Source organism: Thermobia domestica, chromosome 7 (genome assembly GCF_964235325.1).
Source record: "Thermobia domestica chromosome 7, izTheDome1.hap1.1, whole genome shotgun sequence".
Taxonomy (NCBI): Eukaryota; Metazoa; Arthropoda; class Insecta; order Zygentoma; family Lepismatidae; genus Thermobia; species Thermobia domestica.
In genome coordinates, this window is record NC_137460.1 from 59,558,254 (window position 1) to 59,573,985 (window position 15,732).

General features: G+C 39.1%; 1 protein-coding gene across 1 annotated transcript in view; it reads right to left on the reverse strand.

The window, feature by feature from the left end:
- The window catches only part of LOC145688884 (CIMIP2 protein CG18335-like), a 37,258-nt gene extending 24,472 nt beyond the window's left edge, over nucleotides 1-12,786 (reverse strand). Inside the window, exon 1 of the mRNA XM_081763048.1 lies at nucleotides 12,625-12,786. Coding sequence (XP_081619174.1) covers nucleotides 12,625-12,671 — 47 coding nt within the window. The 5' untranslated portion in view covers nucleotides 12,672-12,786. The remainder of the gene's footprint in view (nucleotides 1-12,624) is intronic.
- Nucleotides 12,787-15,732: the final 2,946 nt, after the last annotated feature.

The following is a 15,732-nucleotide window of genomic DNA, read 5'->3' on the forward strand; positions in this document are numbered from 1 at the left end:
CCACTTTGTTTTCGCTCTAGCTCATTGTTCATTGTTGCACAAACGAAAATTTGTGTTGCTCATTTCTGTACAAACGATGTACAAACGATTGACACCATTTTCGACCAATTTTGACAAGGTGGGAGGGCTACCGTTTAGACAGCCCCCCAATTTGTTTTCGCTCTAGCTCATTGTTCATTGTTGCACAAACGAAAATTTGTGTTGCACATTTCTGCACAAACGATGCACAAACGATTGACACCATTTTCGACTAAATCTGACAAGGTGGGGGGCTACCGTTTAGACAGCCCCCCACTTTGTTTTCGCTCTAGCTCATTGTTCATTGTTGCACAAACGAAAATTTGTGTTGCACATTTCTGCACAAACGATTGACACCATTTTCGACCATTTTTGACAAGGTAGGGGGCTACCGTTTAGACATCCCTTTACTTTGTTTTCACTCTAGCTCATTGTTCATTGCTGCATAAACGAAAATTTGTGTTGCACATTTCTGCACGAATGATGCACAAACAATTGACACCACTTTCGACATATTTTGACAAGGTTGGGGGCTACCGTTTAGACCGCTCCCACTTTGTTTTCTCTCTAGCTCATTGTTCATTGTTGCACAAATGAAAATTTGTGTTGCACATTTCTGCACAAACGATGCACAAACGTTTGACACAATTTTCGGCCAATTTTGACAAGGTGGGGTGGCTACCGTTTAGACAGCCCCCACTTTGTTTTCGCTCTAGCTCATTGTTCATTGTTGCACAAACGGAAATTTGTGTTCACATTTCTGCACAAACGATGCACAAACGATTGACACCATTTTCGACTAAATCTGACAAGTTGGGGGGCTACCGTTTAGACAGCCCCCCCCACTTTGTTTTCGCTCTAGCTCATTGTTCATTGTTGCACAAACGAAAATTTGTGTTGCACATTTCTGCACAAACGATGCACAAACGATTGACACCATTTTCGACCATTTTTGACAAGGTAGGGGGCTACCGTTTAGACATCCCTTTACTTTGTTTTCACTCTAGCTCATTGTTCATTGCTGCATAAACGAAAATTTGTGTTGCACATTTCTGCACGAATGATGCACAAACAATTGACACCACTTTCGACATATTTTGACAAGGTTGGGGGCTACCGTTTAAACCGCTCCCACTTTGTTTTCTCTCTAGCTCATTGTTCATTGTTGCACAAATGAAAATTTGTGTTGCACATTTCTGCACAAACGATGCACAAACGTTTGACACAATTTTCGGCCAATTTTGACAAGGTGGGGTGGCTACCGTTTAGACAGCCCCCACTTTGTTTTCGCTCTAGCTCATTGTTCATTGTTGCACAAACGAAAATTTGTGTTGCTCATTTCTGTACAAACGATGTACAAACGATTGACACCATTTTCGACCAATTTTGACAAGGTGGGGGGGCTACCGTTTAGACAGCCCCCCAATTTGTTTTCGCTCTAGCTCATTGTTCATTGTTGCACAAACGAAAATTTGTGTTGCACATTTCTGCACAAACCATGCACAAACGATTGACACCATTTTCGACTAATTTTGACAAGTTGGGGTGGCTACCGTTTAGACAGCCTCCCAATTTGTTTTCGCTCTAGCTCATTGTTCATTGTTGCACAAACGAAAATTTGTGTTGCACATTTCTGCACAAACGATGCACAAACGATTGACACCATTTTCGACTAAATCTGACAAGGTGGGGGGCTACCGTTTAGACAGCCCCCCCCACTTTGTTTTCGCTCTAGCTCATTGTTCATTGTTGCACAAACGAAAATTTGTGTTGCACATTTCTGCACAAACGATGCACAAACGATTGACACCATTTTTGATCAATTTGACAAGGTGGGGGGGCTACCGTTTAGACAGCCCCCCCACATTGTTTTCGCTCTAGCTCATTGTTCATTGTTGCACAAACGAAAATTTGTGTTGCACATTTCTGCACAAACGATTAACACTATTTTAGACTAATTTTGACAAGGTGGGGGCTACCGTTTAGACAGCCCCCACTTTGTTTTCGCTCTAGCTCATTGTTTATTGTTGCACAAACTAAAATTTGCGTTGCACATTTCTGCACAAACGATGCACAAACGATTGACACCATTTTCGACTAAATCTGACAAGGTGGGGGGGCTACCGTTTAGACAGCCCCCCACTTTGTTTTCTCTCTAGCTCATTGTTCATTGCTGCATAAACGAAAATTTGTGTTGCACATTTCTGCACGAATGATGCACAAACAATTGACACCACTTTCGACATATTTTGACAAGGTTGGGGGCTACCGTTTAGACCACTCCCACTTTGTTTTCTCTCTAGCTCATTGTTCATTGTTGCACAAATGAAAATTTGTGTTGCACATTTCTGCACAAACGATGCACAAACGTTTGACACAATTTTCGGCCAATTTTGACAAGGTGGGGTGGCTACCGTTTAGACAGCCCCCACTTTGTTTTCGCTCTAGCTCATTGTTCATTGTTGCACAAACGAAAATTTGTGTTGCTCATTTCTGTACAAACGATGTACAAACGATTGACACCATTTTCGACCAATTTTGACAAGGTGGGAGGGCTACCGTTTAGACAGCCCCCCAATTTGTTTTCGCTCTAGCTCATTGTTCATTGTTGCACAAACGAAAATTTGTGTTGCACATTTCTGCACAAACGATGCACAAACGATTGACACCATTTTCGACTAAATCTGACAAGGTGGGGGGCTACCGTTTAGACAGCCCCCCACTTTGTTTTCGCTCTAGCTCATTGTTCATTGTTGCACAAACGAAAATTTGTGTTGCACATTTCTGCACAAACGATTGACACCATTTTCGACCATTTTTGACAAGGTAGGGGGCTACCGTTTAGACATCCCTTTACTTTGTTTTCACTCTAGCTCATTGTTCATTGCTGCATAAACGAAAATTTGTGTTGCACATTTCTGCACGAATGATGCACAAACAATTGACACCACTTTCGACATATTTTGACAAGGTTGGGGGCTACCGTTTAGACCGCTCCCACTTTGTTTTCTCTCTAGCTCATTGTTCATTGTTGCACAAATGAAAATTTGTGTTGCACATTTCTGCACAAACGATGCACAAACGTTTGACACAATTTTCGGCCAATTTTGACAAGGTGGGGTGGCTACCGTTTAGACAGCCCCCACTTTGTTTTCGCTCTAGCTCATTGTTCATTGTTGCACAAACGGAAATTTGTGTTCACATTTCTGCACAAACGATGCACAAACGATTGACACCATTTTCGACTAAATCTGACAAGTTGGGGGGCTACCGTTTAGACAGCCCCCCCACTTTGTTTTCGCTCTAGCTCATTGTTCATTGTTGCACAAACGAAAATTTGTGTTGCACATTTCTGCACAAACGATGCACAAACGATTGACACCATTTTCGACCATTTTTGACAAGGTAGGGGGCTACCGTTTAGACATCCCTTTACTTTGTTTTCACTCTAGCTCATTGTTCATTGCTGCATAAACGAAAATTTGTGTTGCACATTTCTGCACGAATGATGCACAAACAATTGACACCACTTTCGACATATTTTGACAAGGTTGGGGGCTACCGTTTAGACAGCCCCCCAATTTGTTTTCGCTCTAGCTCATTGTTCATTGTTGCACAAACGAAAATTTGTGTTGCACATTTCTGCACAAACGATGCACAAACGATTGACACCATTTTCGACTAAATCTGACAAGGTGGGGGGCTACCGTTTAGACAGCCCCCCACTTTGTTTTCGCTCTAGCTCATTGTTCATTGCTGCATAAACGAAAATTTGTGTTGCACATTTCTGCACGAATGATGCACAAACAATTGACACCACTTTCGACATATTTTGACAAGGTTGGGGGCTACCGTTTAGACCGCTCCCACTTTGTTTTCTCTCTAGCTCATTGTTCATTGTTGCACAAATGAAAATTTGTGTTGCACATTTCTGCACAAACGATGCACAAACGATTGACACCATTTTTGATCAATTTGACAAGGTGGGGGGGCTACCGTTTAGACAGCCCCCCCACTTTGTTTTCGCTCTAGCTCATTGTTCATTGTTGCACAAACGAAAATTTGTGTTGCTCATTTCTGTACAAACGATGTACAAACGATTGACACCATTTTCGACCAATTTTGACAAGGTGGGGGGGCTACCGTTTAGACAGCCCCCCAATTTGTTTTCGCTCTAGCTCATTGTTCATTGTTGCACAAACGAAAATTTGTGTTGCACATTTCTGCACAAACCATGCACAAACGATTGACACCATTTTCGACTAATTTTGACAAGTTGGGGTGGCTACCGTTTAGACAGCCTCCCAATTTGTTTTCGCTCTAGCTCATTGTTCATTGTTGCACAAACGAAAATTTGTGTTGCACATTTCTGCACAAACGATGCACAAACGATTGACACCATTTTCGACTAAATCTGACAAGGTGGGGGGGCTACCGTTTAGACAGCCCCCCCACTTTGTTTTCGCTCTAGCTCATTGTTCATTGTTGCACAAACGAAAATTTGTGTTGCACATTTCTGCACAAACGATGCACAAACGATTGACACCATTTTTGATCAATTTTGACAAGGTGGGGGGGCTACCGTTTAGACAGCCCCCCCACTTTGTTTTCGCTCTAGCTCATTGTTCATTGTTGCACAAACGAAAATTTGTGTTGCACATTTCTGCACAAACGATGCACAAACGATTGACACCATTTTCGTTTAATTTTGACAAGGTGGGGGGGCTGTCTAAATGGACGTCTTGAATCAACCACCCGTTAGGTGTTGCATGAGTCACGGCAGCTTGGAAGAATAAAACACTGGCAAAAACAAAATAATAATAATAAAAATAATAATAATAATAATAATAGTAATAATAATAATAATAAATGCGGTAGAGGAAGTGTTGTGCAGAGTGTATGTCCGAGGTTTTGTCCATAATATGGTTTTGTGCTATTTTACTGCAAGTGCGTGTGAACTGAAGATTGTGGTAGCGTTTTTGTTCTTAGACTGTGAATGAAATGGAACGTGTTTAAGTATTAAATATACACAAATCAGGCCCGTAGCCAGCCCCAAAAAGTAGGGGGGGGCTGAAGTTAGGCTGGCCCGATCCAACCATATTATAGTTCATTTGCAAGCCTACTGTGAAAATTTTGGGGGGCCGGCAAAATTTTAGCCCCCCCCCTCCTTAGATCCCCCTGAATACGGGCCTGACACCAGTAGCAGAAAACAGTAAAAATGACTTATCGAGATCTCATTCTCTTGAAGGGGGGCGCGGTGGCTCAGTGGTAGAGCGTTCACCTCTGGTGCTTGGGGTCCCGGGTTCGATCCCAGCCCCCGCCAAGTGAACTTTGTGGTGGACAAACACCGTACTCGTGGGTTTTCTCGGGGTTCTCCCGTTTCCTCCCACCTTCTTCATTCCACCATTTTACTCATCTCTCATTATCACCGTCTCCTTTAGCCTAATCGGCATAACCGTGGGACGTAAAACTCCAAGATTGCAGACAAGAAGTGGTTAGCTCTTTCGATTAAGTCTTTTCTGGAAAATCGGAATTATGGAGACGAAAGTTTAGTGGTTCTCAAGAAGAACCTGTGAATGTTCTCACAAACATTTTTCCAAAATAAAACCACTACTTACAATGTTTAAAATACTTGAAATATTTCCTGTCTTTATAGCTTCGGCTGAACAAAGCTTCTCAAATTTTAAATTATTTAAAAGGTATGGGAGGCTACTACACAGTGAGACAGTACACACTGAAATATTGAAACTATTTATATTTCTCCCCCTGCTAGATGGTACTCATAGTATTTCTGAAACGTTGAGCCATTCTGTTGATTTGTTGGCAGGCAGATTGTATTAGCAAACAAATCGTTGCAGGTAATTATTTGTTTTCGCATGCTCTTAGTTACTGTTTTTTATAATTGTGGCCAGTGGCGTATTTAGGGGGGCTTCCGGGCTTAAGTCCCCCACCCGAAATCTTACTATAGTAAAGTATATGAAATATCTTGCAGAATTTTCCCATTTTCAGGCAAAGTCCCCCACCCCGAAAGTTAGCAAAGCCCCTCCCGAAATAAAATCGTAAATACACCACTGATTGTGGCAGTGTATTATGTTTATTAATTTATTGTTAACAATCAGTATTTCAAAGTCTGTCTATTCGTCATTAAGTTTTGTGACAAATATGGTGTAATAATCGGATTCTATCAAAATGCAAAGGAGGTGGAAGCAATTTTTCGATTGCAGATCGTGTGGTGCACACTGAGACTGAATCTAACGCTATACAGTGAGTCTGTAAAGTGTCTATGAAAAAGTACTAAATTAAACTTTCACTATAGACCATGAAGTTTACAAATGCTTGTAACTGTAAATGGAAGGGAAATAAATAAAGGTAAAACGTCTTCAAACGCACGGAATGAATGATTTAGATTACCGTATGATGAACGAAACACATTTTGGGACGTTTCTATCTAGGTATTTAACAATTGAGATATCACCAAGAAAGTTCTGTTGCTTTTTGTGGTTTGTGTTCAGTTGGCCCTCACACCGTGAGCTGAATGCGAATGGAGATAAGGTGAAGGTCAATTGTTGGTGTGGGTATATCCAACATACTACCTGGTTGTGGCAGTTCAATTACACATTGAACTTGCGTAAGGACAGAGTGAATGTGGAACCTCCACAGAGCGTCATATAAGCGTGTATGCTGTACGAGTTCAAACTGGGGTCAAACGCCGCTGCAGCGGGGCGGAAGATATGCCAGGCTTTTGGTAAGCGTGTCGTGACTATGCGGAGAGTACAGCGATGGTTTAACAATTTTAAATACGGTATTCGAAGATGCACCACGTGCCAAAAGACCAACACACGTACAGCGTGAAGATCTTTAGGCAGTAATTGAGGTGAACAGAGCCAGATATGTGAGGAATTGGGGCTATAATTCATTCAGCATCACCTCCATCAACTTGGGAAGCACTAAAATTTGGGTCGATGGGTCCGATATGATTTGAGTCCGGGCCAGGAGGTAACGCGAGCAGACACCTGTGTTTCTTTGCTGTCTCGTCTGAGGAAGGAGCCATTTCTGGACAGGGTTTTGACATGTGATTAGAAGTAGGTCGTGTACGAAGCTCCACGGTGCCGTCATCATTGGTTAGCATCCCATGAACCGGTTCCAAAACAGCCGAAACCAGCACTATACCAGAAGAAGGTCTTTCTGTGTGTTTGGTAGACTGCTCGCGGCATCGTGCATCGGGAACTGCTACCAACTGGTCAGAGCAACAATGTAACTGTGTACTGTCGGAAGTTGAACCGTGTTCAAGAAAAACTCAAAACTCTGGAGCCAGTACTTCTGAATCACAAAGAGGTCCTCCTGTTACAGGACAACGCTAACCCCACTTGGTTAGGATGACACGGGACACCATTCTACGCCTTGGATGGGAAACACTATTGCATCCGCCATACTCCCCGGACATTGCACGGTCCGATTATCACCTGTTCCATTCCTTGGACAATCACCTTAGAGGACGCAAGTTCAAATTCCAAGTAGAGGTGCAAAATATACTTGATACCTTCGTCGCTTCACGGTCAACCAAGTTCTACCGCGATGGTATCCATGGCCTTCCAGAACGTTGGCAGAAGGTAGTAGATGTTCATGGGGACTATTTTTGATCTTCCAGGTACGTCTTAGGTGACATATCGAGGTTCGAAGGTGGTGGGTGAAAAAGCGACAGAACTCTCTTGGTTACTTTTATATGAAGCAAAGTAATCATTTAATACAGCACGCTTGATCTTATAGCTGTGAAAATATATTTGAAATATTAAACAAGCTTAATTTTTACTTATTGTTATTTCTTGTTCTTATATTTGCAGATTTATCATGGTGAGGCCACATGGAATCCCTAGAAACATAGGGAAAACAGCAAAGAAGACATAGAAGAAACAGTTGTTCTGGTAGTCCACCAGAACTATTCTCTCCGAGAAGATGCTAAAGAGAAGAACCTTGTGTATTAAAAGTTGTTTCATTATGTGAAGAATAAAAAGCTGAATCCAGATGCCAGGATTGAACCCAATTACGAAGTACGAAGAATACTTTCTAATGAACAAGAGACACTCTTGCTGCATATGCCATACAATGTAGTAAAATATGTTATGGACTTACTACTCGTGATTTGCGGAAACTGGCTTTCGAAATGGCAGTAAGAAATTATATAGCAGTTTCTGACTAGCGGAAGAAATCCAAGTGTGCTGGCTTGGGATAGATGAGAGGTTTCTTGTATGGAAACCCGTTGCTAAGTATTCGACAACCAGAATACCGTACATTATCAACGGTTACGTCGTTTACAGAGAAGAACGTCAACGAATTCTTTCAAAATTTGCAAACAATTTACGAGCGCTATGCTGATTTAGGGAATGCGTAAAAAATGTTTAATCTAGATAAAACGGCTGTATCAACCGTCCAGAAGTCTCGACAAATAATTACGCAAAGAGGTGAGAAACAAATGAATAAATGTACTAGTGCAGAAAGGGGTGAACTGGTAACAGTAGTCGCAATCGTCTCAGCAAATGGAACATTTCTTTCTCCAATCATGATTTTCTCACGTAAACATTCCAAAACATTGATGTTAAATGGAGCACCACGGGTACTTTGGGGCTGGCTACTCCTTCTGGCTGGATGTCAATGGAAATGTTCCCTGAAGCACTTGACTACTTCATTACACATTCTCACAGCTAAAAAAAAAAAAAAAAAAAAAAAAAGCTGACCTATGATAACTACAGAAGTCATATTTCTCTAGAAGTTTTGGATCATGCCAGAAATTCAGGTGTCATCATACTTACCTTCCTCCTTACAGTACTCACAAATTATAACCACTGGATGTGGCTGTGTATGGTCCTTTCAAGGCGTATTATAATTCTAGGGTGGAATCTTGGATGATGCAAAATTCGGGCATTCCTATGACAATTTACCAGGTAACAGAGTGTAGGAGAAGCACTCACGCTAGCACTTACTCCGGAAAACATTATGGCCGGATTCTCAAATATAGGAATTTATCCTTTTAATAAGCACATCTTTAGTGTATCAGATTTCGTACCGTCTCCAAGCGAGGACAGATTGGCAACCAACATTATTGATAATGTGTGTGCTGATGATATCCGCAAATCGTTGACTACAGAAGTTAATAGACCTAAGTCATTCACGCCAGGATTAGAAAATAGTAACGACGAGAACATAGGTACAGTTTGCAGCAAAAAACCTGTAACATAAGCATGTAAGTTTATTGTGAAACTACACCTAACAACCCAGGCAATGAACATAACGTCTAACGTAAATGGCATGAATCACGCCAGGAGAAACCTCGGCGTCCTCCTCTGCACACTTATTTTGGAGCAAAAGACTTCGTCGTTTCACAATATACTTAAATGCTCTTGTTGCAGGTTTTTTGCTGCGGACTCTACCAGGTCGCCTAGTATCTCAACTCTGTGTCAAGGAGAAAAGCCTGAAAAGTTTGTTTCCCCAGCTAATTTTCGTGGACACCCTAATGTTAATGTTCGAAAGAATGAAACTGAAACTGGCCGAAAGGGCAGAAGTATTGTTCTAACAGAGACACCGGAAAAAGATCTCATCGAGGAACTTCAGAAAAAATCAAAAACAACAGAAACAGCCTGGAAAATCGAAAAAGAAACAGTTATTTCTAATAAGTGCTTCAGAATGGGGTAAGAGATCAATCAAGTGAAGATTATATTGAATTGGACACTATTATTGCGATGAACTCGATAACGTAAAAGAGGAGCCTTCTGTTGGTGAATTTATTCTTATTCGTTTTCCTAAAAGTGTATTTTATGTTGCTGAAGTTCAACGTGTGTGCTTAACCAAAGGAAACAACACAAAATAATACGAAGTGTCATTTCTTAGAAAAAGCGCTAAAACCAGTGATTTCATGAGGCCTGAGCTACCAAACACAGCTGTAATTCCATCATTAGACATTGCAACAATATTGCCCAAACCCTTTCCAATGAAGACAAAAAGACTCGCAAGTCACATCCAATTTCCCATATCGTTTGGATTCATTGACCTTTGTCAGTTCGTAAGGGATTTATTCCTTATGTGATTGTCTTATATTATGAAAAATGGTTCGTTTCCCTATTATTATCAAAATATATTTAAAAATGTGAAATTTGTATCAGGAAGTTTGGATATGTAACAGTCTTATGTGTGTTTCACTGTGTACAATGAATATACTGAGTTACACTGTGAGATAATAATCAGCCATTTTGTTTTCTTGTTTTTTTAGCCAAAGTAGTTCATGTAAGGTAACCATATACTTCGTTATAAATATCGTTTGTGTACTTATCAAATAGGTATGCATTTGTGGTAATCTCAAAATGTTAGTTCATTATACGAAAAAAAAAAAGAAAAAAATTGTCTCACTGTGTACTACTCTCCCATATATGAGAAACACAAAGGAAAATACATTCAATTGACATGTTTTACACTTTATTTAAAGAGACTTGTCTTTAGATTTCACAAAGGACCAAGTGATCCCCCAAGCTGCTGGATCGAGAACGCAAAACATGTATAAACATCAACTTGTATAAAAACTAGATACAAATAACGTTATTTTTTTCATAATGTTTATCTTTTCTTTCTTACAGATTGTACTGTATCTCCTACATGCATTTGTTATGAAAAGTTCAGCAATTTTCTTGGTTGCCATTGTAGAAATAGAAGAGATTAGGAAAGTAAAAGAAAGTCCTTGTTATATGTTGTGATAAAACTTCTGTAAGTAACGCCTAAAGTCAAATCATGTAACTTTTTAATATGATGACAATTGTAATTTTTAGATTTATTTTATGAAAAGTTCAATTTCTAGGAACGTGTTTATTGCTAGAAATATTTATCTTTTCTTGATAGTTATACTATCAGAATGGATTTAATAAATTATCCAAATATTTTCCAGCACATTTTGATAAACAATTTGTTTAAGTTCAACTACAGTTGGTACTATGCACTTTACAATTCCAACCTCCTCCGAAAAACTCCTGCTACGCCAGTGCGTGGCAGCACATGCTAATTTCTTCCAGTTGTTCATATTGTGACGCTTTCCGTCCCAACCAATAAGAACGCATAGAACAACGTAGTCATGATGAGTACAGAGATTTTTATTTTTTTCAGAACGATATAGCTTATTAGACTATAAGTATTTTGTTTGAAAATATTTTTAAAAATTTTAACAAGGTACAGTCGCAAAGTGTCCCCTCGGGATTCGTCTAAAACTGATTCAAATGCAAAGTTCTCCGCGGCCCAATCTGTATTGAACTAATTTTAGCGGCCCATATGGGTAATTTGCATATTTATGGGCCTTCATATATATATCCGGAATTCAATTATACACTACTAAACGCTCGGATACAAATTGCTTTTAGTTTCTTTAGATATAAATGGACATAAGTGCGGGCCTATGCAAAACAAATTGGATTAAGTACTGCTTCTCTGACACATGCTATCCTCCCCGGCCGCCATCTTGAATCTGCCATATTGGATTCAACTTTCAGTTTTTCAAATGGGTATGGGTGCAAGTGATATATCAAATTGATATACAATTTTCTCGGAAATTCACTGGTGTAGATAATTTTACCGTAGCTTGTACCATTTGGAAGGTATTGCATGTTAAATCTCTCCAGGCACTTCGCGAATAGACATTGCAGTGTAATATCACTTATGCTTACGTTTTTGATGTTGACAAATCTAAACAATTTGTAACTGGAAAAATACTGTAGGTATAAACTCTACAACATTGGTATCATAATCTTATTATATTTCTGTAAGTAATTGTTATTACTTCCATGTTATACTATAAAAGGAAGTATTGTATTACGGTCAAAATGCCTAATGTAAATCCAAATACGAGCACGTTTGTGCGAACACCTACCATTTCCGTATTTACGTCTGTGTGTCTGTATGTATGTACGTTCAGAGAATATTTCATTAACGATAAATCATGCAAAAGATTACACACATACACGGGGTTCTGCACAACTTTCTACTTGGTTCAATATTCGTGCATTTGACATGCAATACCTTGCAAACGGTACAAGCTACGGTAAAAGTCACTACACCAATAAATTTCCGAGAAAATTTTATATGAATTTGATGTATCATATGCACCTGTTCGTATTTGGAAAAAACGAAAGTTGAATCCAATATGGCGGATCCAAGATGGCGTCCGGGGTGGATAACATGTGTCAGAGAAGCAGTACTTGATCCAATTTGTTTTACATATGCCCACATTCATATAAAAAGTACATCTAAAGAAACGAAAAGCAATTTTGTGGCCGAACGTTATAGTAGTGTATGATAGAATTCTGGATATATGAAGGCCCATAAATTTGCAAATTACCCGTATGGGCCTCTAAAATTAGTGCAATACTCATTGGGCTGCATTTGCATTTTAATCAGTTTTAGACGAATCCCAAGGAGATACTTCACGAGTGTACCTTGTAAGTGTAAACTTAAATATCGTATGTAATTTACAAAGAAGACAACACACAAAGAGAGAAAGAGATAGAGAGAGAATAAAAATATAGACAAAGAAAGGTGAAATAAAATCACATGCTATATACAAATAATTATACTTACCCTGGAATGAAGAAAGGTTCCGGTGTACTTATTTCTTTGATCGACATTTTTTTTTCAATTTCTAAACCAAATTTATGACAATTTTTCAAAAATAAAAACTTGCAATTTGGAAGCCGAAAGGGAAAGCCCGTGAAACAGCTCTAGATAATTCAAAAAGAATACTCTCTTAGCAACGATTAAATTTGTTTCATTATTGCCATTGTAAACTAAGTACACAATAATAATTATGTATTAATTTTATTTTGTAATGATGCTATTTATATAAACACCTATATCATCACTAGCAGAATGCCCGTTCTTCATAGGGAGAATATGTTTCATTGTGGACATAAAGGGCACGAAAAATGTCACCAATCAACTTAGGGATAAAAAAAACTATGAATTCAACACTAATATCGGTCATTTAAAATTATTTTTACATGTCACCATCCCCCCCTTAGAAGTATTAAAGGGGGCTTAATTTGGATTTAAACGGCATCTGAAATGTAACTGTTCACCTCAGCGACACGAAGACTACGGATTCAATACTAATATCGGTCATATATCTCCTCCTCCCAGTTCCCTAAGTTGCACCGTCGAAGTGAAATGATAGAAATCATTCCAGGCCTGAACGTAATCTATGTTGAAAATTTGATCGAGATCGGTCGGGTGTATCAAGAGTTATTAAGTCACAAACATAGTCATTTTCATAGTCATTTATAAATATATAGATTGCAAACTAAAATAATACATAACAATTGCTAATATATATAAGAGTGTCCGGAATCGACTCCCACTACCGGCTTTTATTATAAAATTCACTGAAAACAGTATTTTGCAAAAATACTACAAAGATAATGTCTCTATGCTTGTAAGGTTAGATATAGGTAGTCTTTGACCGAGAGGTCGCAGACAGGATCTCCACAAAGTCCCGTAGCAGGATAGGCAGAGTGGCGATAACGTTACTCAATGCTCCGTGGCAAACAGTGAGGAGGTTAGGTGGTCACAGAGCCCCGAAACAGGATAAGCAACTGAGATTATTACTCCCAACAGAGCCCCGAAGAAGGCTAAGCCAGGAGAAAGGAAAAGCCAAGACTCCCGAAGCAGACTAGAGGCTTGGGGTTAGGTTACTCCTAATGTTCCGAAACAAACAGTAGGAGAGACACCAGTGAACTGGTACTGGTCCGCTGTCGGCCATCAAATTTATAGATCCCAGACGGCGGTGGCGCTGCTACTCCGCGTCGTCGTCATCTGTTTCGTGGGAGAAACCAGAAGTCCGTCTTCTGCAGATCGTAGTGGATCCACGTGGTGTGTAGTATCCTCTCGTAAAACCATGTGGTGGTGTTTATAAGAGTTGTTTGTACACAATACCACGTGGGACATTACTATATTTATAGGGTGTTTCAAGACAACACCGACAACGTTTGGGACGTGATTGCTGACACCAAGATAAGACAAAAAGTATAAACCAACTTGGGTGCACAAATGCTTCCTTTCGGAGTTATAGGCTGCCGAAAACATGAAAAAATTGAACTGTAAACATCCATAGCTCCAAAACTATGAGATCTACCGTAGTCGGGTCAAGACTTCACTTAGGAACTAGTATGTGCCCTATCCAAATATCCATGTTTGAGGATCCTGCGGTAGGTCCTACTTCCGCAACAATTTTTATAGAGGTAGTTAGTGAGTTCTTCAACTTATATGCCCGTAGCTAAACCATAAAAATTGTTGCGCAAATACCGCAGGATTCTGAAACATGGATATTTGAATAGGACAAATACTAGTTCCTAAGTTAAGTCTTGCCCGACTCCGGTAGGTTCCATAGTATTGGAGCTATGGAACTTTAAATTTAATTTTTTCATGTTTTCGGCAGCCTATAACTCCGAAAGGAAGCATTTGTGCACCTAGGTTGATCTATACCTTTTATCTTATCTTGGTGTCAGAATTACCTCCCAAACGTTATCGGTGTTGTTTTGAAACACCCTGTATGTATTTCAACTTTAGAAACGTTGTAATCATTTGAATTGAGATAAAAATTGATTTTGCAACCTTGCGTAGAAAAATATTATAAAATGAATAGTACGCATTTTATAGTGATAGTACTCACGAAAGATAGAATTGCATTTGGACAGTCAACAAATACATTTTGTTTGAATAGTTTGCATTTATTAAGGCTTTTAAGATTTACAAACGTGAATGAATCTACATGAAAAGTATAAGATAAATTTGTAAATACTATTTAATATTTTTTAAATCAAATAAAAAGTTAATGTCATAACTTTTAACAAAAAATCGAATAGTTAACTAATATTATCTAATAGTAAATTTATCTTATTGCTGTACATTCTAGCTTTGGAGCTACGCGTAATAAATTTAAAAAATCTGACCGAAACAAACACTTATTACATGGGGAGATATCATGTATCTTGACTGGCTTGGGAAAACAGTTACACTTGGACAGCGTGAGATGTGATTATGCGAGTTTATCCAGTATTCCTATGTATGGATGCATTGGTATCATTGTAGTGTGCAGTATGATCTCGTGAATTCTTGTAGCTCGACGTAACTAAAGTAAAATTAAGAATTTGGGGATTTAGAACTGACAAGCTTATCCCAGCATTTTGTAAACTAATATCTTTAGAGCAGATGTGATGGGTTCGTGACTAGGATTGCTTAAAAAATAAAATTGAATATTCCTTAATTGGAAACAGATTATGATGCAAGAGGGTGAAATAGAAAGGGTGAACTTAGGAGAGGTAAAAGTCTACACAGCACTTGCCTAGAACATTCGGCGATCCTCCATTGATGATTCTCTCGGAGTACAGTCGTCGCTTGAACTGAATTTCGGCATGGAAGCAACAACATATGGATAAACTTATATCTTTGAATAACTCAGTGCAGTGGTCGAAGTGAGACAATATGCGGTGGTATGGCATACCGCCTCTGGTTTATCAATGATGAAGGCATACCGCCTCTGGTTTTTCAGTGATCAAGACATATCGTCACTGGAGAGTAGATGCTAAATATCTTTAAGAAATCCATTTTTATACACAGTAATTGACGAATAATTTTGCACGCAAAAAAAAAAAAAAAAATTCTTATGTAGAAATAATTTCTAAGTTGACAAAT